At 38.8% G+C, this 24,973-nt stretch overlaps 1 protein-coding gene and 1 long non-coding RNA gene across 3 annotated transcripts in view; one reads left to right on the top strand and one right to left on the bottom strand.

Moving 5' to 3' along the window:
• RAB3B (RAB3B, member RAS oncogene family) overlaps positions 1-24,973 on the bottom strand; it is a 100,985-nt gene that overhangs the window by 785 nt on the left and 75,227 nt on the right. Inside the window, exons 3-4 of the mRNA XM_060773499.2 lie at positions 19,883-20,001; positions 4,701-4,825 (exon numbers count right to left, since the gene is read on the bottom strand). Of these exons, the coding sequence (XP_060629482.1) occupies positions 4,701-4,825; positions 19,883-20,001 (244 nt within the window). The remainder of the gene's footprint in view (positions 1-4,700; positions 4,826-19,882; positions 20,002-24,973) is intronic.
• Positions 1-24,973, top strand: part of LOC132773919 (uncharacterized) — an 80,159-nt gene that overhangs the window by 15,668 nt on the left and 39,518 nt on the right. The window contains exons 2-4 of one of the 2 annotated variants that reach the window (XR_009631354.2): positions 11,311-11,438; positions 15,891-15,944; positions 21,407-23,774. This is a non-coding gene — a long non-coding RNA (uncharacterized lncRNA). Of the gene's footprint in view, positions 1-11,310; positions 11,439-15,890; positions 15,945-21,406; positions 23,775-24,973 lie in introns of those variants that run through there. The other variant, XR_010909867.1, reaches the window with a different exon arrangement.

The raw sequence follows: 24,973 nt of genomic DNA, 5'->3' as shown, positions 1-24,973 counted from the left end.
AGATACACCCTACATACTCAAAATCATATTTAATGGAACAGTAATTGTGTATGCATTCGTCGTTAATAATATAAGCAATGGTTTTCTAAATTACATCCAGTTGCAAATATTCTAGCAATTACTTGTGATAATTCCAGCAAGCAATACTTATATATCCCCAGAATATTGGATGCCAGGAGACAAGGGGGGGGGGGGGGGCTATCCACAACTGTAAGGCTATCATTTAATTTTTATAAGAAACAAACAAATTTGTAAAAAATACATATACAATTAAAATTATTGCAAAATTAATGTACATTTTAGTAATTGCAGTGTACATATATTGCACACATAACTGGCAGTATAGAGCTGATATTAAAATTAAATACACATCGTTATAACTTATTTTAAAAATTTGAAATAAATACTGGATTGTCTAATGTTTAAGGAGGCTCATTTGCCAATGGGCAAACTGACACTCTGGTGGGTTCACCACTGTATCCATATGGAAAATAAATTACGCCTTCATGGGCAGCAGAGTCTGGCAGAGAAGAAGCAGAAACAACTGATATAATCAAATATATGAATGTCAACTGTAGGACTTTCTGATCAGATTAGGGCAAAGGTATCTTATGTGAACCTCCAGATGCTGTCAGACTCCAACTTTCATCTGTCCTAACCTTCACAGCCAATGAAGAGAAGAAATGGACACTGTAGTCTAACAGGACAGGTAGTCCCCAAGTTACAAACATCCTACTTACAAATAATTAGTAGTTGAGAAGGAGGTGAGACAACACTAAGTGAGAGAAATCTACCCCTCATAAGAGAAATTCACTCCTGAAAGAGTTATGAAGGAAAGGGGTCTTCACTGAAGCTTTCTCACCAATCCTTCTTTCCACAACAAGCCAAATTTTCCAAAATCCAATTCTCACAGGAACAGAAAGTGAGGTGAAATCTCCTGAATGGGGCACAGACAGCAAAACAAACACAACAGGGGTGTTAACCTTTTCCTATGCTATCCAAAGCATACATGCAGATATATAGATATAGATATAGCTGGAGTTATACTTTAAAAATGTACCTGTTCTGACTTACACACAAATTCCAATTAAGAACAAACCTACAGAACCAATTTTGTTTGAAACTTGGGGACTGCCTATAGTCATATGTCTCCTTCTTCATTAATGTTTCTGCCCTTGAAGAACTATAATCAGATGTTCACCATGGCAATTTTCTTCTAAATGTGTTCTATATATAACGCCTATAACTCTAACATCTTTGCCATTTTTATTCTGTGCGATTTTTCACATCTTTACCTGAGAAAGTGACCAGTGAATCTTCGAAAGCTTGGATAATGTATTTTTGTGTTGGCCCAAAAAAGTCATAGCTGCTTGTGGATTTTAATTATTTATGAAAGTGAGTGGCAATTGGAGGCGATGTTTATAACAACTAAGATTCAAAAGCCTACAAAGAACTTCCAAAAATTTAGATTTAGATTTAAAAGCCCACAAAGGACTTCTAAAATGCTGCTATTTTATAATACCTGGATCTGTTAGTGGCAGAAATATTGATATTATTAAGAGAAGAATGAAAACATCTTAATAGTCAATTTGCTACAAACTAGGACATTCCAGCTCAGTCATCACCACTAGAAACATTCATAAAAGGAATCAGATAGAGTTAGGAATCAATTTGTTGGCTTTCAAAAATGTGGTGTGCCCTTTAGTCACAAAGATAACATTTGGAAGTTGAGAACTGGATTTAAAATGAGAAGTGTTTTAATAAAAATGAGGATTAAAGAAAATCCCACAAACAGACTGAATACTCTCTTGCCAAACGAGCAAATATTAACATTACTGAGTTATTATTTTTAAACTTGTCATTCATTATACATTCAATTATGTCTTCAAAAATCTGAAAAGATTAAAAAAATACATGATGCAGAGAACCAGGGCAGAACAGCAGATGTGACAACTGGCAATGGTGAACACTGCAAACATTGGGGAAAGGGGGGGAAAGAGCAATGGCTGAATTGAAATTATTATGTAAGATTCCTAACAGCCTTGCTTCAGACCAGCTGTTCTAAATGAACATGCAATTTTAACACAGACTAATTAAAAGGCAAATGAGTGACATTCTATTTTATGTATGCCAAGGCATGCCTGTTCCTGTATGGCTGCAGTTAAAACTTCATATATTGCCTTCACTGTTGAGCTGTTTGAAAAGCAATGTTTCCTGCAAGCCTAAATACCCTAAAGGTACCGGAGCCTGTTTGATCTTAGGAACAAAGCATAGCCAGCCCTAGTTAGTACTTGGATGGGAAACTGCCAGCAAACACCAGGTGCTTTACGTGATAATCCAGAGCAAGAAACTGGCAAACCCACCCCTGAATATTCCTTGCCTAAAAATCCCCATTAAATTTCTATAAGTCAGTGGGCAACTTGAAGGTAGACACAGACATATATGTTTCCTGTAAAATAATATATAGTCAATTATGTGAATGTCTGAATAAAACAAAGCCTTGGAGACAATACTAGGATGAAAGCAAAACTGCAGCTGTCAGACTGAATTAAAGCAGCATATAAACTCAGTAAATTTCAGGGTGTGTTAGGGACAAAAGATGATGAGATGATGTGTTAGGGACAAAAGGAAGTGCTTTAAAAGCGACGACTAAACCACTGAAGCTGATTCAAGCTGAAACATGGAAATGGCTTGGGGACATAAGATATATATTCTGGTTGATCTTCATATTGTTTAAGCAGAGAAGCTGACATCATCATAAGAGCAAGTAAAGTGGATGAGTTCAGCAAAAGAGTTCTGATCAAGGAGGAAGAGCCTCCGTCTGTATTAGAAGCCGCAATTACTGATTTTTTTTCTTGCAATTTAGAGTGAAATTTGAAATAAAGGTGTATAAGCAAGGACCTGAGCTCAGAAAAAATGTGTTACTTTGCATTACTTCATATTATCCCTGATCAAACTGAAGTCAAGGAGTTCACTGGTGCTTGCTTACTTCACATCCTATAACACAGTGTTGGGTGTATATATACTGCAATATTAAAGCAGTTTCATACTATTTTAAACTGCCATAGTGCCATACGATTAAAGCCTGGGACTTGTACTTGTACTTCTGGTGTGAGAGAATTGGCCATCTGCGAGGACGTTGCCCAGGGGATGCCCGGATGATTTGATGTTTTTATTATCCTTGTGGGAGGCTTCTCTCATGTCCCCGCATGAGGAGCTGGAGTTGATAGAGGGAGCTCATCCGCCTCTCCCCGAATTTGAACTTGCGACCTGTCGGTCTTCAGTCCTGCCGGCACAGGGGTTTAACCCCTGCGCCACCGGGGGCTCCATAATCATAGGTAGAAACTGGAAATATTATGGCATGGATAATCCCAGTCTCGATATTCAATTATATACCAAAGCTGCACAGATTTTAAAAATGACCCTCCTTCAAAAGCCTGAAGTGGTAAGAAGTCTGTGGTTTAGGAACAACTGTTGTTTTTTTAATGTTAAACAGTGAGATAAATTCAAAGAAATAAACTCTTTTGTCTGGAGATTTCCAATAGAAAAAGTGTTGCCTAGGGAAATTGCAGGGTTTAAGGGACACCAAAACAGTTTGGAAGCCACACTTTGCCCACCTACTTTATAGACTCTCACTAAAGCCAGAAGCCAAAAGCCATTTATGTTTGTGCACAAATATTTCACGAGAGCAATAAATATGCTAACTTCATATTTTAACACATTGCTTTCTCTGTCATTATAAGCATGGTATATCTGGGACTAGAAAAAAGTGATACTCTTTCAAGTTGCTTCTGGTGTGAGAGAGATTTAATGAGTTCAGAGGAGGCTATGTTTGTGCAATGGGTTAAACCCTTGTGCTGCTGAACTGCTGACCTAAAGGTTGGCAGTTCGAATCCACAGGATGGGGTGAGCTCCCGCTGTTAGCCCTAGCTCTTGCCAACCTAGCAATTTGAGAACATGCAAATGTGAGTAGATCAATAGATACCGTTTCAGCGGGAAAAGGCAAAAAGACACTCTAAGCAGTCATGCTGACCACATGACCAGGAGGTGTCTACAGACACAGGCTCCTCAGCCTGGAAATGGAGAAAGAGCACCTTGCCCAGAGTTGGGGATGAGCACCTCATTCAGAGCAGGAAATGAAAGGAGAAGCCTTTGCCTGTGTGTTTGTGTCTCATTGTATGTCATTGTAATAAGGCATTGAATGTTTGCCTCTGTCTGCTTATATACTGTAATCCGCTGAGTCTCCTCGGGGAGAAGTGTGGAATAATAATAATAATTATTATTATTATTATTATTATAAGATAAACTTGGAATATGGAGGCGAATAGATCCAGATCAAGATTCTATTTGGTCATTAAACTTATCTTTCAGTCTATTTTTTCAATTGCATTGTTGGAAGTTTAGGATAAAATACTTCTTAAATACATTGTTGAATTGGAATTCCCGTAAGTCCAGTGGTGAGAAACCACTGGGATACTACGTCATCAGCATCTGGAGGACTAGTCCTACCATGATGTCTAAACACTAGCATTAAATAGCATTATAAAAAAAACAAGTGTGATCAATCAGGCAACAACTGGTATTCTTAATCAATTACAAGCTGTGTCTCCAATAAATTGTGCTATTAAAGCCTAAAAATGTGGAGCTAAAATTAAAAGGAAAAGGGATAGGGGAGAAAAAGAAAAGCTTTTAACATGTACCCAACTGATCAGCCAGATGTTTTCCTTTTTCAATAGGAATTATTCTCTCATCCTCCATATCACACTTGTTCCCCACCAGAATGACTTGAGCATTATCCCAGGAGTAGGTCTTGATCTGAGTGGCCCTGGGAGGAAAGAAAGTTGTTTGTAGTGAGAACAGCAGATAATAATATAGCACCACCTGAACTGCTAATAGATGAAAACCTCCAACCATAATGGAACAAAAATATGCAGTTTGTAAAGAGACAACAATGTCAATAATATTGCTGACTTCCTATTTCTCGGACTTCCATTGAATACCTAAACTTTTGAATATTTACTGATTCAAATTTTCTCACATAGGAAATTTTAAAATAAATATATCCTTTGAAATACCAACAAGAAAGACTGTTAAACTTTCATGAAAACCTTTCAGTTGGGTTGCTGTATGGCCATGTTCCAGAAGCATTCTCTCCTGACATTTCACCCACATCTGTGGCAGGCATCCTCAGAGGTTGAGGGGTCTGTTGGAAACTAGGCAAGTGAGGTTTATATATTTGTGGAATGTCCAGGGTGGGAGAAATAACTCTTGTCTGCTTGGGGCAAGTGTGAATGTTGCAATTGACCACCTTGATTAGCATTTAATGGTCTTGCAGCTTCAAAGCCTAGCTGGTTGCTGCCTGGGGGTATCCTTTGTTAGAGGTGTTAGTAAACATTGCAGTTCAGCACTGGAGAGCAACATCTTGGAGTGTACTATCTGCACAAAAGGGAACCATCTACTTGCTGGTAGGTGCAGTTTATTTTTCCATAGTTCTATCCCATATGGAATTAATACTTTGATTACATATTTAAATACATCTGCTATAGACTACTAGTGCTGAAGTTCACAGTAGCAGAGTTGAAGAAGTCTAATTATTTTAACGAACAACAACTCTTCACATTCCTTAGATCATGGTTGTTAAAAGTGGGATCAATGTGCTATAACTTTGTAGTGTAGACATATCAAAAACAACAACGAGTACTGTGGCACCTCAAAGGCTAATACAGTTACTATATACTGAACTTTGGTAGACTTCATTAGACATCTCAGTTTGAAGCAGATGTACAGGACATGGGTTACTGCAGGCAGTGCATGCAAAGGAAATTAAAGGGAGAAAGGACTGTCAGTAACAATTAAGTAATTAGCAGTGGTTGTTCACTGAAACACTGCTAAAATATGTTTGGCTTACGTAGCATCAGCATGTTTGTATTTCCAGAAACAGTTCAACTAATAGCTGATTCTAATACAGGAATTAGAAAATCGTAGAACTGTAGTGTTGGAAGGGACCCCAAGGGCCATCCAGTCCAATCCCCTGCCATGGAGGAAAATACAATCAAAGCACTCCCAACAGATGGTCATCCAACTTCTGCTTAAAAACCTCCCAAGAAGGAGACTCCACCACACTCCGAGTCAGTATATTCACTTGTCAAACAGCTCTTGTTATCATAGCTCTCCCTAATTATGTAATGTTATATTTTCAGGTATATGTCCTAGGTTGCCAGGAAAATACCAATGATAAATTCCAAATCTCTGGATTCCTTTTAATTCAGTAGATTAATCAATGTAATAGTATTTCTGAGCAAGAGTAAAGGTAATGTTCCATTATCCGGGCAGAGAAGAATAGTCGGGGGGGGGGGGGGTTGAAGGAGAACAACAATTTTCTCCTTTTTTGCTGGTTGTCCCCCCCCCCCCCCCTTTCCCATGTCATAAACAATAGTTGGGGGAATAAGAGGAAAACAGGGGGAAATAGTTTAACTCCTTCATCGCTCCTCTCTCCAATAAAATGGACTATCCTTTTCTGCCTAGCGCCCCCTTGTGGCGCCCCCAGATAATGGAACAGTACCAGAGTGAAATTCCAGATTGATATGTTCTGGAAGCTATGGTGTATTTTTTCCATAATAAAGATGTGAAGCTGACATACAGTAGAGTCTCACTTATCCAGCATAAACGGGCCAGCAGAACATTGGAAAAGCGAAAATATTAGATAATAAGGAGGAATTAAGGGAAAGCCTATTAAAGGTCGAATTACATTATGATTTTACAAATTAAGCAGCAAAAATATCATGTTTTACAACCAATCGACAGAAAAAACAGTTCAATACATGGTAACATTACGTAGTAATTACTGTATTTACGAATTTAGCACCAAAACATCACAATGTATTGAAACAGCTGTGGATCTGTGCAGGAGGCAGACTACATTGGATAATACAGAACATTAGATGAGCGAAGGTTGGATAAGCGAGACTCTACTGTATTACAGGTACCCGTTATATCCAGCAATTCTCAGTAGATTTTGCCTATTATATTATAATCTTGTCTTTCCAGTTTAATAGCTGCACCTACACTGCAAAATTAATGCAGTTTGACACTTTATCATAGCTCAATGTTATGGAATCATGGGAGTTGTAGTTTGGTGCAGGTCCAGCATTCTTTAACAGAGGTTGTTAAATACCTTGCACAACTACAACTCCCATGATTCCATAGCATTGAGCTATGACAGTTAAAGTGAAGTCAAACTGTATTGATTCTACAGCATATACACCCTTGTTGTTCATTTGTTCAGTCATCTCTGACTCTTTGTGACCTCATGGACCAGCCCACGCCAGAGCTCCCTGTCGGCTGTCACCACCCCCAGCTCCTTCAAGGTCAGTCCAGTCACTTCAAGGATGCCATCCATCCATCTTGCCCTTGGATATACACCCTTAGTCATCTCTAATGAAGTTCTGGAGGAATGCAAACCTGTTTAAATTTAGCAATTTAATTTATTAGTAGGAGTCAAATGAACAAAATCGATTAACTTTTATACCATTTTATAACTCACTGCATTGCTTCAGGGACTGAAAGTACAGATTGGTAATTATCTTAATTCCCATTTAGCCCATTGGCTGGTATTGGGCAAGTCACACTCTCTTAGGCCTCTTCCATACAGCTAAATAAAATCCCACATTATCTGCTTTGAACTGGAATATATGGCAGTGTGGACTCAGATAACCTAGTTCAAAGTAAATATTGTGGCATTTTCTCCCTTGATATTCTGAGTTATGTGGCTGTGTGGAAGGGCCCTTGGCCTCAGAGGAAAACAAAGGAAAACCCTCTCTGAACAATTCTTGCCAAGGAAATCCCATGATAGACTCATTTTAACATTACCATAAATCAGAAATTACTTGAAGACACAACAACAAAAAGCTACAATTATACTGTTTTTATCTTTCCTATGGATGACATTTTTGTCAAATATGCACATTCAAATCCAGCAGGGGGAGCTAAAATATATAAAATTTGTTAATACATATCACCTGTAATTTTGTTTACATTATAGTGGACCCTTGACAGTTATTTTAAAAAGTTACTTTTCACTGTTTTCCTGTTTTTCTCACATTTTGGAATTTTGTGTTAGTTACAGCATGCATATATTTAATTATTAACATAGACATACAGTTTACTTAGGCTGGTTCTACACTGCCATGTAATGCAGTTTCAGAATGCAGATCAACAGCATTGAACTGGATTATATAGCAGTAAAATAATAATAATAATAACAATAATAATAATAATTTAATTTATACCCTGACCCCTCTCTCTGAAGGGATTTGGGGCGGCTTACAACAAGCAATAATACAAAAATATGAGCAATACATGATAAACAACATTAACAAAAAATTATCATTTAGTACAATTTAAAATTGTGTAGATCCAGCCTTAGTTAAATGAGGGCATTGCTCCTTCCTATGAAATTTTCCTCCAGTCACCAAATTTCTAGTGCTGCAATAACATTAAAGGTCTGTTGATGATTTAGAAATAGGCATCCAATCAAAAGTGGTAGCAGTGTTGATATTACATCCTTAAAAGGAAATGCTACTCTGGTTTTCCAATAGTCTTCAAGGTATGATGTTTATATTCCTAACTCAAACATTGTCCCTTTTCATCTCCAGTATGATTTTTAATAAATTCATCAAAAGAAGCCAATAAGCGTTTCAAAGTTTGTATGATGTGTGTTTTGGCTGGCCAATAAAGGTATTGCTGTTCGTGGATTTTGTTGTATTTTCTTGCATGGCCAACATGAATATGTTTACAGAGTGTTTATGTTAAAATAAGATCTTTGAAGCACCTTTAAAAAAATAAGGTATGTCTATCCTGGGCCCCAGGGCTAGCAGTGATCAAAGACACATAGATGTGATCTCTCAGGAGCTAATTGTCTACAGTGTTCTGAAATCTGGATGGGTATTGCCTTCAGTGGTATAGATGTGAGCATGATATAGTAGCCTTGGACTATGACTCTGGGGATCGGGGTTCAAATTCGCCTTCAGCCTTGAAACTCACTGGGTGACCTTAGCCAACTCACTGGGTGACCTTAACCGAATGGCTTTCGTAGTAATGATGATGTTTTTGATAATGATGTTTTTGTTTAATGCTGGATGTGGATTTTATATTATGTCTTGAATTTTTGAATTTTGTTCTTTCTATGTTGTACATAGTCGCCCCCGGGCTGAGAACAGCAGTATATAAGCAAAGTAAGTAAGTAAATAAATAAATACAAGTCACACACTTTCAGCCTCTGAGTGATGTGTGATTTCAGCTACTGCAAAAAACCACCAGTTCAAAGCCCAGTGCGCCAAGCTTCCAAAAGGCCACATAAGAAACAGACAGCTTGAAGGCAAAATCCGAGGTTTTATTCACCTTGGCCAAGGCGGATGCCTGCAGAGTCTGCGCTCCAAAGACTGACATACCTGCAATTGTGCACACGTGGATCTGTTTACAGTGCATTGACAGTAATACAGAACAATAAGACTTTGCTATGCCTATCATTCATTGGTCCTGGTGGAATCCTACTGCCACCTCAATGGAGGAGACACAAGCCCACTCTCACCTCTGATTGATTCCAAGGAGAGGCGGGCAATCTAATAAAGTATCATTGGTGAATTTGAAGGCTTGCATCTGTCTATGGATCCTCCCAGGAACAAAGTGAACTTGGAAAGGAATGCAACTCATCAAGAGTTAATGGGTCTTGATGTCCCAGTGCCAGGCTTGAACAATGGGTGCCAACCAAACAAAAAAAAAGGTATTCAGGTTATTAGCATATAAAATGGAGACAGTCACAGAAGGGGATTTGGCACAACACTATAGATGAGGAAATGTTTCCAGGATAAAAATCAGATAATATTATAACAACCTTTGTGGCTCTTCTGAGAGACCCATTATGTATTTTCTGTGACTTTACCAAGGTATTATAAAGGGATTAGGTTAAATGTGTGGTTATTCCCTGAAGTCTGGGGTGTGGGAAAAGGTTAGGCAACATTCTGGAGAGAAGTTCATTGAAGGTTAGCTTAGAATTAAGGAAGAGGTCAACACAGGCTCGCTGCCTGCCCAAATTGAGCCTCGGACTCTGGGTTTCATATTTTGGGGTCAAATTTTTTATAGCAAGAGGGAGGTAAAGACAAGTCCACTTTGGACAAATCTTGGGAAAGAAAAGGCTGTGGTAGGGTTGCCTTAGGGTCCCCATAGATCAGAAACAACATGAAGACATACAACATCATCATCATCAACAACAGATAGCTCTCCCACTTCCTTTCCAGATGGAATACTGACCTTATATGCCAAAACTCCTAATTTATTCCTCTATATATTGTTTACATGCCTACTTAAATCACAGAATCATTATTTTTCATGTGATTTGCATCAGGTGAAATGATCTTTTATTGCATGACATGTTGTTCTGTTGCACGAAAACACACATTTCCTTCCAAGACCATCAAAATTTATGCAAACTTTGTTTCCTTATTAAAAAATTCAGCACAGCAGCCATTTCGCAAGAAACGTTTTGTCCCCTAAAGGCTTAAAAACTTTCTCCACTATTGTCTTGAAATGAGTTCTTTTGGTTTCAAAAATAAGTTAAATCAGATGAGAGCGCACTAACTAATTTAAAGGCTTCGAATGTTTTGACTCTGAAAAGATTGCTTTCTTCAAGGACATATGGCAATACCTTTGCAAAGCAATTTAAAAACATCACAAGAGATAAATCTTCGCTGGGTTTTTTCCAGTAGCTTGCAGAATCTCTCCTTAAACAGGCAAACAAGTGTTGCTTTCTCCTTGTACATATCATCTTGCAAATTGGCTAAGAACAGTTTTTTTAAAAGGTTTGTTTATAGACACCCTGCTGTTTTTACAGTACATCAGTCAGTTTGTGAGTTGGTTTTTAAATAAAAATTACTCCTAGCATTTTAGGTGTTGTTGTCACCCGACTTCCATTCCTCCTGAGTTTTCTATTATCGAGTTCATTTTCCTCCTTTTGGAGACAAGAGCTCTTCATTATCAGTCAAACAAAAGAAGATGGCTCTTGGAAGGGAAAAATAGTGGGCAGTAGATGCTCTTATCTGTACAAACTTCAGTCACCTCTATAAAGTGACAAAACAATGAAGCTGAGAGCTTAATTTGGCCTCTGCCATTAATTTTGATGGTGTGTTTTTCTAGCTTTGGAAGGCTTCTTCATAGCAAGTTGCCACTTGTGAACAATCTGTCCTCTTTGCATTTTTACTTTACAGTTTTTAAACCTCTCTCTTTTATTTGGCTTTTCATATTATATCTCCACAGATTTCAGGCCAAGGGCTAGCCTGGTGCAGTGGTTTGAGTCCTACACTACTGACTTCATCACAAACAAGATCTTGTCTGTTTCCACACACTTAATATGAAGCAACATGGATCTCATCATATGATGCAAGGTGACTTTTGCCTTTTGCCTGTGCTGCTTCATTTGTGAACTGTCTCTGAAGTGTAGGGAAACATGGGGGAACTGGAGCCGGTTAGAAAGTGTCTTTTGAGGTCCTGATGCACATGAAAGAGGAGAAAGTGGGGGTGGGAGTAGAGGTGGTGGGATCTGTCAAATTTGCCAGTGTTGCCTAGTAGGTATTGGACTTCTGCAATTGAGAATAAGGAGAATGGAAAGGAAAGGAGCCTATGGAAAGAAATGGTGTCTGTCTTAAAAATGATGCCTCCTGTCTTCTCTAAAAAGATGGTTAAGCAGGGAAGAGTGTGGCATTCCATCTTTAAAGAAAATTCTCCATTTTCTTTAAATATGGAATGCCATACAAAGATGATAATTCCACATGCAAAGAAGGCAACTCCCCCTGTTTTCCCTGTTTTCTGCAGCTCTGTCTGAGAAGTCCTGGGGCGACCAAGATTTGAATCCCCGCTTGGCCATGGAAAAACATAGGATGACTTTGGGCGTCTCTCACTCTCTCAGTCTCAGAGGGAGGCAAATGCAAACTCTCCTCTAAACACATTTTGCCAAGACAATCCCATGGTTTTCTTTATGGGGGGATAAGTCAGAAATAACTTGAAGTCACAAGAACAAGATTTTAGGTCACCAATATTTTATCCCTCTTGGGAAATATTTGTATTCAAAGGAGATTTGGAAGAAATATAGAGAACACAGAAATAGTATCTGCTAAGGCAAAAACAACCAGAACTGGTCAGCTTTTTGGATTGTCACTGAGATCTAGATTTCAAGACAAAAGACCGTGTTCTCATATAATAACAAACTGTGTTTTAGTTCTCTGAAATCTGATGTATTATGACAGATCAACGTAGTTTTGCAAACAAGACATCTTTGTTAGCCAGCCAAACAGTCTGAATCCCTGGTTTCCAATTCGTAGCTTATTTAATCGTTTACTTAAACGATTATTTTAATGACATCTGGATCTGCAACTGTGTCTTGTTCATGTTTTGTTTCCCTATCCTGAGAGAATGAATGGAGACAGCAGACAAATAAATGAGTATTAGGGAAGACAACCTATCGTTTGGTTAGGTTAGTTATCTGCCATGTTAATTTGTGTCTTATGCAACAAACAGTGGTAAACAAACTATTATTTATTTTGTCACACATGAAACTGGGGGAACATCTTACTATATAAGTGTACAGTAGCCTGCCACTATTAACCCTTTACATAAAAAACCACATTAATTTCCTGAAGAACAATGATCACGTATTGGCACTGAATTATTATTATTATTATTATTATTATTATTACTACTACTACTACTACTACTACTACTATTCTGACACAAAAACACAGTATGTCACAGCAAACGAGATAAATATGCTGGATTTCATATCACAAAATCACAAGTTAAATCCCAAGTGTCTAGGACTGTGATGTATTTTTGAATGATACTCGCAGATCCAAGTAAGGTGGCCTTTTGCAGTTGACAGATTGTGAATTTGTCAATGTTTATTGCTTCCAAATGCTGGCTGAGATCTTTTGGCACGGCACCCACTGGGACCACCTGTACTGGTTTATGCCAGAGCCTTTGCAGTTCAATTTTGAGATCCTGATAAGGCTGAGTTTTTCCTGTGGTTTTTCCTCAATGTGACTGTCACCTGGTATGGCGACATCAATAATCCAAACTTTTTTCTTTTCCACAATCATGATGTCTGGTGTATTATTATTATTATTATTATTATTATTGCTGCTGCTGCTGCTGCTACTGCTACTACTACTACTATCTTCATTTATACCCCGCCTTTCTCCTCATGGAGACTGAAGGCAGCTAACAATCCACACGAGACAAATTTAAAAAGAGAAATATAAAAGCTAAAAATACAATTAAATAGTAACAATGTAAACCAGAATTAAAATAAAGTAAAAACACCAAAATGCCCTTTAGAAGTCATATCCCTCCCCCCCAATCTCACCCCACTTCCCCAGAACCTGCCCCACTGACAGAAATACTAAGAAATAATTCAAAGAAATATTTTTAAGTTGGATTTTTTCTAAAATATGGTTTCATCTCTAATTTTCATGGGATACAAGGTGATTTTCTGAAATCTAAATCCTTGCAAAAATAACAATGCTGAAGTTTTCAAGATGCTGCAAAAGTTAATTTGTCCACAAGCACATTTTATCAGACAAGCGAAGTGACAGTGGGGGGCAGACCTTGTGATGGCTCCCTCCACTTTCAAGACAGAAGAGCTAATTACCCTCAAGTGGTCACTCTAAATCTTCTATTAGTAGTGATCACTGAAGAAGTCCTACTAAATTATTTTCATAATTGGGAAAAATATAATAAAAATAAATACATTCTATATAGAAACTCAGCAATTACTCAAATATACCTGAAAAGCCTTAAAAGTAACTGCACCGCTGGACACTAGCCATGTCTACACTTACATAAGAACTATGTCTTAAAGAGCTTTGGAATTGCTCTGATGCTTGGAGAGAACTGCTGGTTGATCACAAGGGACCCATTGGTGGTGTGGACAGGGGACTAGGATGGATCAAGCCTAGTCCAGCTGTCTGCAAGTCTATGGGCCCTTCCACACAGCCCTATATCCCAGAACATCAGGGCAGAAATTCCACAATATCTGCTTTGAACTGGGTTATCTGAGTCCACACTGCCATAAATTCCAATTCAAAGCATATAATATGGGATTTTATTCAGCTGTGTGGAAGGAGCCGAACACTCCGGGTTCACTCTGGAGCTTCCAGGAAGTTCTGAAGTAAATCCTGTGTTTCACTACATTTGGATGCAGTGGCCCATGCAACAACTCAATTCACCTCAGCAACTCAATGGTGAGTCCACATTATTTTGGCTATGTAAACAGCCTCTGTCTCCATGCATGATAGAGGCTGCTGATCACATCTTAACTGACATAGTGCAATTGTTACAAGAAAAATAGTTCTCAGTTAATGAAAATCCACCTCTCTAATTAGAACTGTTAGTCTGATGTGTGAAATAATTATTGCAAGAAGATGTGATTTAAAAGATAAAAGGCTTTCAGCTTCTGGAGAAATGTTACATCATGAGGGAGACAGGATTGCCACTTTTTCATTCCTGGCATGGCTCCTATATCCTCAATAGCCATATGATTTACAGAAATTAAGGACATCATCATACTAGAGAATGAATCCACTTTAAATCTGGTTTCTGCCTCCTGCAGAATTCTGGGATTTGTAGTTTAAGGAGGAGCCTTTAACAGCCTCCCTAAACTACAAAGCCCAGAATTCTGCAGGAGGCAGAAACCGGATTTAAAGTGGATTCATTCTCTAGTGTGATGAGATCCTAAGTAGGTGACCTCCTATGTTACCCCTTCTTCAAGATGAACCAGCGGCAATTGTCAAATGTTTTCCTATTACATATACATTACTGCAGCTAGAGCATTTTATATCTTGGACTTAATGGTCTTTTCCCACATTTCCCTCTCAAAATCCATGGGTTGTTCGTGGATAGGAAGCATTCAATTAACATGTCTCTTTTCCCTCTGTCCTATCCTGCCATTCTGTGCTTTATAAATTCTTTGACATCTCAGATAGATGAGCAGAAACAACCTTCACATGCACATGGAAAAGGAAAGGAAAAAGAAGGAAGCTAAATATTAGAACTCCAAATAGTGCATATCGAAATAAGGAAGGTAGCATCAGTTGAATCAGAAAACAGCCATCACCAATGCCAAAACAGACTGCCAGGACAGCAGCACCCTATTTCCCCAAAGTTTATAGACCAAACTTCAATGGGGTATCTTTGTGATGGTATTAGAATGGGCTTCTGCAATGTCGTAGAGCTAGGGCAGGCAAAGGTGGCACATGGAATTGCTTTTGGAATGAGGAAATATGAATCTAGTAAGTAGACCCAGAATTAAGAAAAACCTGGATAGGCAGATAATATTATAACAAAGAGCCATTTGTCAATGGCCAGGAAGATGGTAAAATATAGCTAATATATTACAGGCAATCAGTCGTGATTGGGTATGATTGTCTTCCAAGTGTAGAGTCTTGGCAGTGTTCGGTAAATGAATGTGGAGACCGGTTAGGACATAGATTTCCAGATGGAAGGCAGTTATGACAAGGATCTGCTTGACACACCTTCCTCTTGATACATTTCTCCCTTTCACCCTCAAAATCCACAGCACTGTTGATAATAGCTGACCTCCAGTTAGAACGCTCAAGAGCCAGGGCTTCCCAGTTCTCTGTGTATTCCACATTTCCTTAAGTTGCTTTAAGCCTATCTTTAAATCTCTTTTGTTGTCCACTGACATTCCATTGACTATTTATTTGCTGAAAAAAGAGCAACTGCTTTGAGAGATGGTGATCAGGCATTTGGACAACGTGGCCAGTCCAGCGAAGTTGATGATGAAGAATTATCACCTCAATGCTGGCTGTCTTTGTTTCTTCCAGAATGCTGACGTTTGTCCACCTGTCTTCTCAAGAGATTTGCAGGATTTTTTTAAGGTTAGTAATTGCCATTTATTCCTCATACTCACTTGTCATGTAGTCTTGTCATGTAGTCTTACATGACACACAAATCCCCCCCCCCCCATGTCTACAGAGCTGGTGAGGTTGTGTAGGAATTGGAGAATATATTTTCCATATATTCTACATACTACTGCTGCCAGGGCTTGTATAATAAGGTCGTGAACACTGACACACCGCTTCCCGCTTTTCTCCAAATGGCACAAGTGCAACCATCCATTATCTCTCTCTCTGGTCTCCTCTCTTTGCTTCTGGTTTGTGCGTACAATGACACTGAATGAAAACAACACACATACTAACACTTCTAGACTTAAGTCAGGAAGCTTTTGCAGCAACAGAGAATGAAGACAGGTGAGTAGGCTTTGAAGCCACATACAAAAATCAGTCTTTCTCCTCTTCTAGTGCCGCTTCCCTTCAGATTTGTCTCCTTGCATAAAAACCCAGAGAAGCATAGAAGTTCCCTGAAATTTCAACTAGCACCATGACATCTGACTAACCTTGATGGGAGTCATGGTCAAAATAGGAACAGTATATTTAAACACAATGTAGTATTCTCTATTCAAGCTGTGTAGCCAGGATATGGTGTAATCTTTCAATCTATGGCAACTGGTTGCTATTACGCTGGAAAATTCATGAATCAGATGAATGTTTCAGTTTGAACCTTCAAAGTACTAAAAATATTTTTAAGAGGGCTAGGGTTCAGCATCATGGGTTACTCCTTAAATGGTCAGAGTAAAATCTGGAGTATATGCTCTCCTCTAGTGATCCAGAAGCCACTAGGAAACATTAGTGAAATTCCAGCCAGCTGCATAAGCCAGAAGCTATCTCTGTAGGTGGACTGTCCTAATGGCACAGAAGACAAGTTATTTTGATGCTTCCCGTTAAGGAGGTGCTCAGAAGCTTACATGAACCATATAACTATTAAGGGAGCGGACTCAACATTGGCAATCAGGACACTGTGTTGTTGTAGGTTTTTCAGGCTGTATGGCCATGTTCTAGAAGCATTCTCTCCTGATGTTTCACCTGCATCTACGGCAGGCATCCTCAGAGGTTTTGAGGTCATAGATGAAGGCAAAACACCAGGAGAAAATGCTTCCAGAACATGTCCATACAACCCGAAAAACCTACAGCAACCCAGTGATTCCGGCCATGAAATCCTTTGACAATCAGGGCACTGCTAATTTTGACTATTTGGAGTTATGTTTTTACGAATCAGTGAAGATACTAAAAGTTGCATTAAAACAACCATCATCATTATCATCACCACCGTCCAAGTGAAGATGATAGTAATCTGAGTCCCATGAAAGCAACAGCACAAAAATGATCATTTAGTTGTATACTATTCACTAGAGGAGCTCTGTGATGATATTAAGGGTTTTTTTTTAGTTTTGTTGCATTTAAATTATGGTAAAATATGGAAATGTTTAGTAGTTGTAATGAAGTAAGACCCTATTGGGAGAATAATAAAAGTGGAATGTTTGACTAGACTCTTAATTGGCTGAATGTTTGAATAGATTTTTAAAAGGTAGCTATTGTAGGGAAGAAAATGAGAGAGAGTGTTGGGTCTTTCAAGGTTAGATATATGAATTTGAGATGTTAGGAGAATTAGAATGTGGGTCAGTTAAGCTAGGAGTTCAAGAAATAAGTGCCAGTGTTAAGAATATGAGAAAGATGCAAGTTAAAATTAATATCAGCCATGATTAAAATGTATTTACATAAGTAATTTTGATATAATGCTCAATTCCTGTTTAATAAATTATTTTTGATATGTTTGAGCCTCGGAAAACTCTATGTAAGGAATGTTGGAAAGCTTGAATTTAGACACACTTCAGCAGTTGTTTTTTCTCGTGTGTCAGGAGTAAGTCGCTTCTGGTGTGAGAGAATTGGCTGTCTGCAAGGACATTGCCCAGGACATACCTGGATGTTTTTGATGTTTTACCATCCTTGTGGGAGGCTTCTCTCTTGTCCCCACATGGGGAGCTGCAGCTGACAAAGGAAGCTCATCCGCACTCTCCCTGGATTAGAACCTGCAACCTGTTGGTCTTCAGTCCTGCCGGCACAAGGGTTTAACCCACTGTGCCACCGGGGGCTCCACATCAGCAGTTAATCAAAGGTAGTGATTAATCTCCACTGGGGAGATTAAATGAATAATGAGCACACAGATAAGAATCTAGGAGGTCCCCACATTTGATGCCATAGTAGTGGGATAGGAAGAGGTTCAATATTTAGTGGCAGAGGTTGGAATACATGGAAACCCCCACAACCTCAACTGGATTGTTGTTGTTGGTGTGTGCTTCAAGCCATTTCCAACTTACGGCAACCCTATAACAAGAATTTTTGTGACAAAAACTTTCAGAAGAGGTTGCCCTCACTTTTCTTTAAGGCTGAGAGGATGTGCCTGGCCACGGTCACGCAGCAAGTTTCTTTGACTGAGTGAAGATTTAAACCCTAGTCTCCAGAGGCTTAGCCCAAAACTAAAACCACTCTACCATGGTAGCTACTGACTGATACTTTTAGTGGTAGCTCTACTCCAATCAGCCTAGTTTTAGAAACCTCCACGTTCTAGAATCCATGAAATCTTGTGAAATCTTAGTTGAACACTTTGGGCCCTTTAACACTATGTAATTATAATACGATGGTTCCACTATCTCTGCCACAGTTCTGCATTGCGGACCCCTGATGTCTGTAGTTTTCTGAGAGAGAGAATCCACAGTCAGAAAGTGATAAACCTCTCTCAAACTACAAATTCTAGAATTTAACATGAGGCAAAGTAATATCATAGTGCTAGAACTGTGCAGTACACTGGTTCCTAACCTATGGTCTGTGGACCACCAGTGGTCCACAAGAACTAAAATATGGTCCATGGCCTCACCATTACTACATCGTTGCAACGAGAGCGACTGGTCTCGTGAAACCCTCTTGTAGTGCCGAGGCTTATTAAATATGGTTTTCTGTAGATGAACAGATGGTGACTACTAGATGGCATATGTTCTGTATCAGAAACTAGAGCTGGTGTAGTCTATTCAATGCAATTTACTGAATCAGTATCCCAAATAACCAAATTGAATCTAAAGTTGACCAAAAACTGATTCGTAACCCTTTGGATACTAATATTAGAGAGTGGTCCCTGGTCAAGTAGTCCCTGGTCAAAAAACAGTTGGGAAACACTTGTGTAGCATGAAAGGGTCTCATGTTTTGAATTTAAGTTAAAGATTCTTAAACAAGGGACTCTAGTAAATCTGAGCCTTTTGATTAGAAAGAGACATGCTTCTCACCCTTAATTTCATATCTAGTCAAGCACAAATTCAGAACCTAAGATTCTGAATCTGAATAACTATATGAAGAGTTTGAAGGTTTGACAACATATAGACACATGGATGTTAGCATGATATATAGCTTCTAGTAATACATAAGCTCTTTGCATAATTACTCTGATATCTCATACATAAGCATTAGGCAAGACTAACATTATTCACTGACATTGTGAAATGAACTTGAGGTTGACAGTGAATGCCATCCGTAGAATATTTTGGTTATAAAGTAGTTTCAGGGGAAAATACTGTCCTGATGTGCCTTAATGAGCTATCCTTGAAGATACAGTTGCAATGTTATGCATATCTACTTGGGATCAAATCCCCTGAATTCAATAGCATCTATTTCTCTGCAAACAACCACAGGATGGGGCTGAAAACTTTATTAAGATGTCCTCATCCAATCTTTATAGACTCAAGCAGAGTCAATTCAAAAAGTCAATGTAATTTGATTAAAGTCTTACATTTCTTTAAACAATTAGACTTCGTTTCTGCTCTTAGACCCAGAGGATACAGTGTAGGCTGGTCAGAGACTTGCTTGCCAGGTAACTGGGTTAAAACAAAACCAAAACAAAAAAACAGAGAGCAGCAATGAACAGTTCCTACCAGTCCTGGACAGCATTGAAGGACTCTTCACAAGTAATATCATACATAAGGATAAATCCCATTGCTCCTCGGTAATAGGCAGTAGTAATGGTCCTATATCGTTCTTGTCCAGCAGTGTCCTAAACAAAACAAAATAAAAAAGAAGCGGCTAGGCATTACGTTTATGTAGCTCACTGAAATCAGCATAATCCTACTGAGAGCATGAGAGTCATTTCATGTGTGAAATTTCAGTTATGCTTATGTAATCTCTGCATTGCAAAGCAGTTGAAGAAGGAAAAGAAGGAAGAAGGGAGGGGAAGGGTGGTTTTTATGTATCATATTCTGCATTTTAATTGTTTTGTAAAAATATACCTGCAAGTGGTCACATGATATCGAGAAACCGGGCCACCACTCCCCCCCCCCCCCCCCCACACACACACACCAAAATATGAATCTTCCTGATTCTATAGATGTTAAAGAGCACTCTGAGTTCAAGATCATGGGCAGCTATTTCTGTGTCCAGGTTAAAACCAGATCAGTTTTACTAGGTCTCCAAGCATTACATCACTGACCTTCACTGGATGTGAGATTATTTGAAGTAATACATTTTTTCCATAAACATGTAGGATAAAGAATGAAAACTGAGGCCCCTAAATAAAATGAATCCATATCAGAAATCATCTAACACTTTATTATTTTACATAAGAACACTATATATAAGGAGACTTGAGCATCTATGGATATTGGTACCAAGAGCCCATTGTGATAGTGAATTCTTGTTAACATAGTAACACAGTGGTTAAACCTTAATTGGATTCTTAAGTTGTTTGGAGTATATTTTTCCTTAAAATTCTCTGAGACTGAGAAATTACTCATATTACAGGCATTATATGAAATGCTTAAGACCAGAAGTGTTTTAGATTTGGGATTTTTTTGTATGTGTGTGTCTGTATGTACACAATGAGATGTTCTGGAGATAGGACCAAAACCTACAGACCAAATTTATTTATTTTTCAAATATACCTTACATGCATAGCTTGAAAGTTATTTTATACAGAATTAGTATATATGGCCTGCATTTGCTTGAGTGTTGGAGCCACTACGCACCTGCGGTCTTTCCTTTCCTTCTTCCTCCCTCCCTCCCTCCCTCCATTCCTTTCCCACCTCCTTCCCTTCCCTTATGCCCATTTCCCTTTCTTTTTCCTTCCTTCCTTCCTTCCTTCCTTCCTTCCTTCCTTCCTTCCTTCCTCCCCCTTCCTTCCACCCATGCCTCTTTTTCTTTCTTCTCCCTCTCTCCTTCTTTCCTTTCTTCCCCCTTTTTTCATCTTTTCTTCCTTCATTCCTCCCCCCCTTCTCCCTTCTCCAGCTCTGAGAAGATCTTCCTCACAATGTCTCCACGACAACATGGCTCACTGTGTCTCCTTCCTTCCTTCCTTCCTTCCTTCCTTCCTTCCTTCCTTCCTTCCTTCCTTCTCCCCCCCCCCCCCCCTGCCTCCTTCCTTCCTTCCTTCCTTCCATCCATAACATGTCACCTTTCTTTCCCAGGGACATCACAGAAGATCACTTCACCTAGCAACAGCCTTTGTGGGACAAATGGACACACAGACAAACAGACATTATGCATTGATTTTTATTTAGAGAAATATTTGTAATTATTTTTTGCATGAAACATTACACTGAACCATAACAAAGCAAAGGCATCACAATTTCAACCACCCATGTAGATAATTTTGGATTTGCATATATTTCAGAATACTCAACCTGTATGCAATTCTTAATCAGATATTAAGGACATAATTTCTGATCCATATAAGTTATTGTTATACTCTGAATTTTCATATAATTGAATCATTGCAAAATCACAAATCTGTATTAGCCCAACCAAAAAGATTTTTTAAAAGTGTACGAATTATTAATTTCTCCAGGTGAAGGCTTGCTGTGGGAAAGGGAGACACAGAAACTGTCAATATTGAAGCCATGACAGCTAGAATCCACTTGTGCCCGTATGAAGGCACAACGACCATAGTTATGTAGCTACTTGGTGCCTCCCAGCCCAACCCTCCAAATTTCCACTTAATAGTCATTGGTTACTGTGATTAAGTGGACCCATTTCCCTGTTGCTTGGGAAGCTGAGGACTGGTTTCCTCACCTCCTCCTGCGAGCAATCTTCTTTTTGATAGGCAGAAGCAGGGTCCCTACTGCAATTCCCTTTTCTACCAGAGGTCACTTGTGCCAAAGGGATGGGAACATCAATCAGCTGCTTCTTGAGCAACAGGAGACCAGACCTCCATTTGATTGTTTTGCCTGCCAACTGGTATGTTGGAAGTTTCATATGTCAAAATCATGAATAGAGAAAAGATGTTGACTGTCACTCATGGCCTAAGGCAGTGGTTCTCAGCCTGTGGGTACCCAGATGTTTTGGCCTTCAACTCCCAGAAATCCTAACAGCTGGTAAACTGCCCAGGATTTCTGGGAGTTGTAGGCAAAAAGTTGAGAACCACTGCTCTAGATTATATATTCATAACTGCCCAAGCAGATTCCAGCCAATGTTTCCATGATATTCTGTCTGTGGAAAGAGAGGACTGAAGACATTCAAACTATGCTCTTGCATGTCATTTATAAATCAAGGCCAACTGGATGATCCACAACAACGGCAATGGCAATGGGCTGCTTTTCATTTTCTCCTAGAGTAGTCCTTTGGAGCTAGACATGTAGGTTTAACCCTACATTTTTGAAAATATCATACTATACTGTGAGATAGGATCCCTTCCCATCCTGGCTGAACCATATTAGTTACCTTATCTGTAATAATCTTTGGATCATTTTGCCTTTTGAAGAGATCTACAGTTCTCCAAAGTTTGTACATGTTTTGTGCCCTTCTGGTTGGGGTAATATCTAATACATGTGTCCAAACTAGTATAGATTTCAGAATTTTCTTATAGCCAGTATGGATACCTTTCTTTTTCCTAATTACCGTTTCAGTGATCTGTGGGTAGAAAGAATACAGTAGTAATCTCTTTCTGTATTTTCTTTGCCTGCCACTACTTCAGAAGCATTGAAATAGAAAGATTGCAGGTGTAGATGTAGGTAGCTTGTGAAAGCCTATGTACATCAACACAAGAGAGTTTGGAGAACAAACAAGATCTGTTTGAGGTCCTAGTTCTGAGCAAATATGATTTTATGAACATAACAGGGACGTGGTGGGGTGACACCCATAAATGAAATAGTAAAATTGAAAGGTACAACCTATTCAAAAAGAATAGGTGTGGCAGAAAAAGGGAGGGAGTCACATTATATATCAAAGATAAATTAACCTGTTCCGAAATCCGAATTAACCTGTTACGAATTATCAGAGAAAACCATCTGAAAGCATTTGGGTAAAAATAAATGGATAAAGAAAGAAAATCAATATTATGGTAAGATCTTACTACAAGTCGCCAAACCAAGAAGAGGTGATGGATGTTGCTTTTCAGAAACAGAAATTATTAGTTAAATATGATTTAAATTACTCTGATATCTGCAAGGAAACTAAGGGCGCTTTGACACAACCCTATATTCTAGAATATCAAGGCAGAAAATCCCACATTATCTGAGTGTGGACTCAGATAGCGCAGTTCAAAGCAGATATTGTGGGATTTTCTGCCTTGATATTTTGGAATATAGGACTGTGTGGAAGGGCCCTCACTTTGCTAAGCATAGGCTGTCTAACAAATTCCTGGTTTGCTTTGCAGATAATTTCCTCTTTCAAATGATAAAAGAAGGAATAAGGGGAACAGCAATCTTGGCGGAGTTTATCTCTGGAATGAAATTAGTCAGTACAATGCAATGTTATAATTTGCAATTGTAAAACAGAGCAAAGAAGAGTATACAGGCAGTTCCCGAGTTACAAACACTGACTTACAAATGACTCATAGTTAAGAATGGGGCAAGACAACAAGAAGTCAGAGAAATCTACCCCTCAGAAGGGAAATTCACTCCTGAAAGAGTTATCATGGGAAAAGAGTGTTTTCACTGAGGCTTTTTTTTTTTTTTTACCAATCCTTGTTTCCACAACAAGCCAAATTTTTCAAAATCCATTGATTACATGGACAGAAAGTGTGGTGAAATCTTCTGAACAGGGTCACAGACAGCAAAACAAACACCACAGGGGTGTTAACATTTCCCTATGCTATCCAAAGCTTATATATCTATATAAATAAAAATGTAATGTTCATTTTTGTGGGATTAACATAACTGGATAAATTGACACAAAATTTGGACACTACACCCCTAACAGACCAATAAGTGACCGTCACTCATAAACCCTTGCCAAAAAACAGCGGAAAGGACTTTAAAACCCCCAAAAGCTAAATGACAATACAGCGTATGCACAAAAATGGCAGCTCCCAGCATCCCTTTTAGGAGATGAGGGTGCTCCAAATCCACTGCTTCCAAGCCGCAAGCTTGCTTCTCCTTTGATTTCTTTGAAAGCATCTCAGTCCGTACATATGTCCTATTTCCTATTCCTGGACTGCAACTCCCAGCAATCCTCCAGATAGATAAGATATATAGATTAGATAGAGATAGAGATAGATAGTAGGTAGATAGAGCAATCAGGAGGACTGCTGGGAGTTACAGTCCAAGAATAGGTAGAAAAGGGAGAAAGGAGAGAAAGAAAAAGGGATGGGGAGAAAGGAAAGAGATAGAGAAGGAAGGAAGGAGAGAAGGAAGAAAAAAGGGAAGGAAGGAAAGATGGAGGGAGAGAAGGAAGGAGATTAAGGGATGGGGAGAAGGAGAGAAAGAGGGAAGGAAGGTTGGCCACTGCAACGCATGGCAGGTATAGATAGTAGGTAGATAAATAGTTAGATAGCTGGAGTTACACTTAAAACATGTACTTGTCCCAAGTTATAAATAAATTCGACTTAAGAACAAACCTACAGAACCTATTTTGTTTGTAAATTGGAGACCTGTAGTCAAACAAGGACCTTATATTTTGGGATTTTAACAATTTCTCGGAAATACTACAAGGAACCCCACAGCTAGACTTGTGAAAGAAAAACTCAGAGAGTTTTGTAGCTCTTTAACAAGAAAGAAAAACAATATCCAGGAAAGGTTGCAAAAAGCACTATCCCA

This window comes from Anolis sagrei, chromosome 4 (assembly GCF_037176765.1).
Source record: "Anolis sagrei isolate rAnoSag1 chromosome 4, rAnoSag1.mat, whole genome shotgun sequence".
In the NCBI taxonomy this organism is placed as follows: domain Eukaryota; kingdom Metazoa; phylum Chordata; class Lepidosauria; order Squamata; family Dactyloidae; genus Anolis; species Anolis sagrei.
This window is presented reverse-complemented; position numbering and strand designations above follow the sequence as displayed.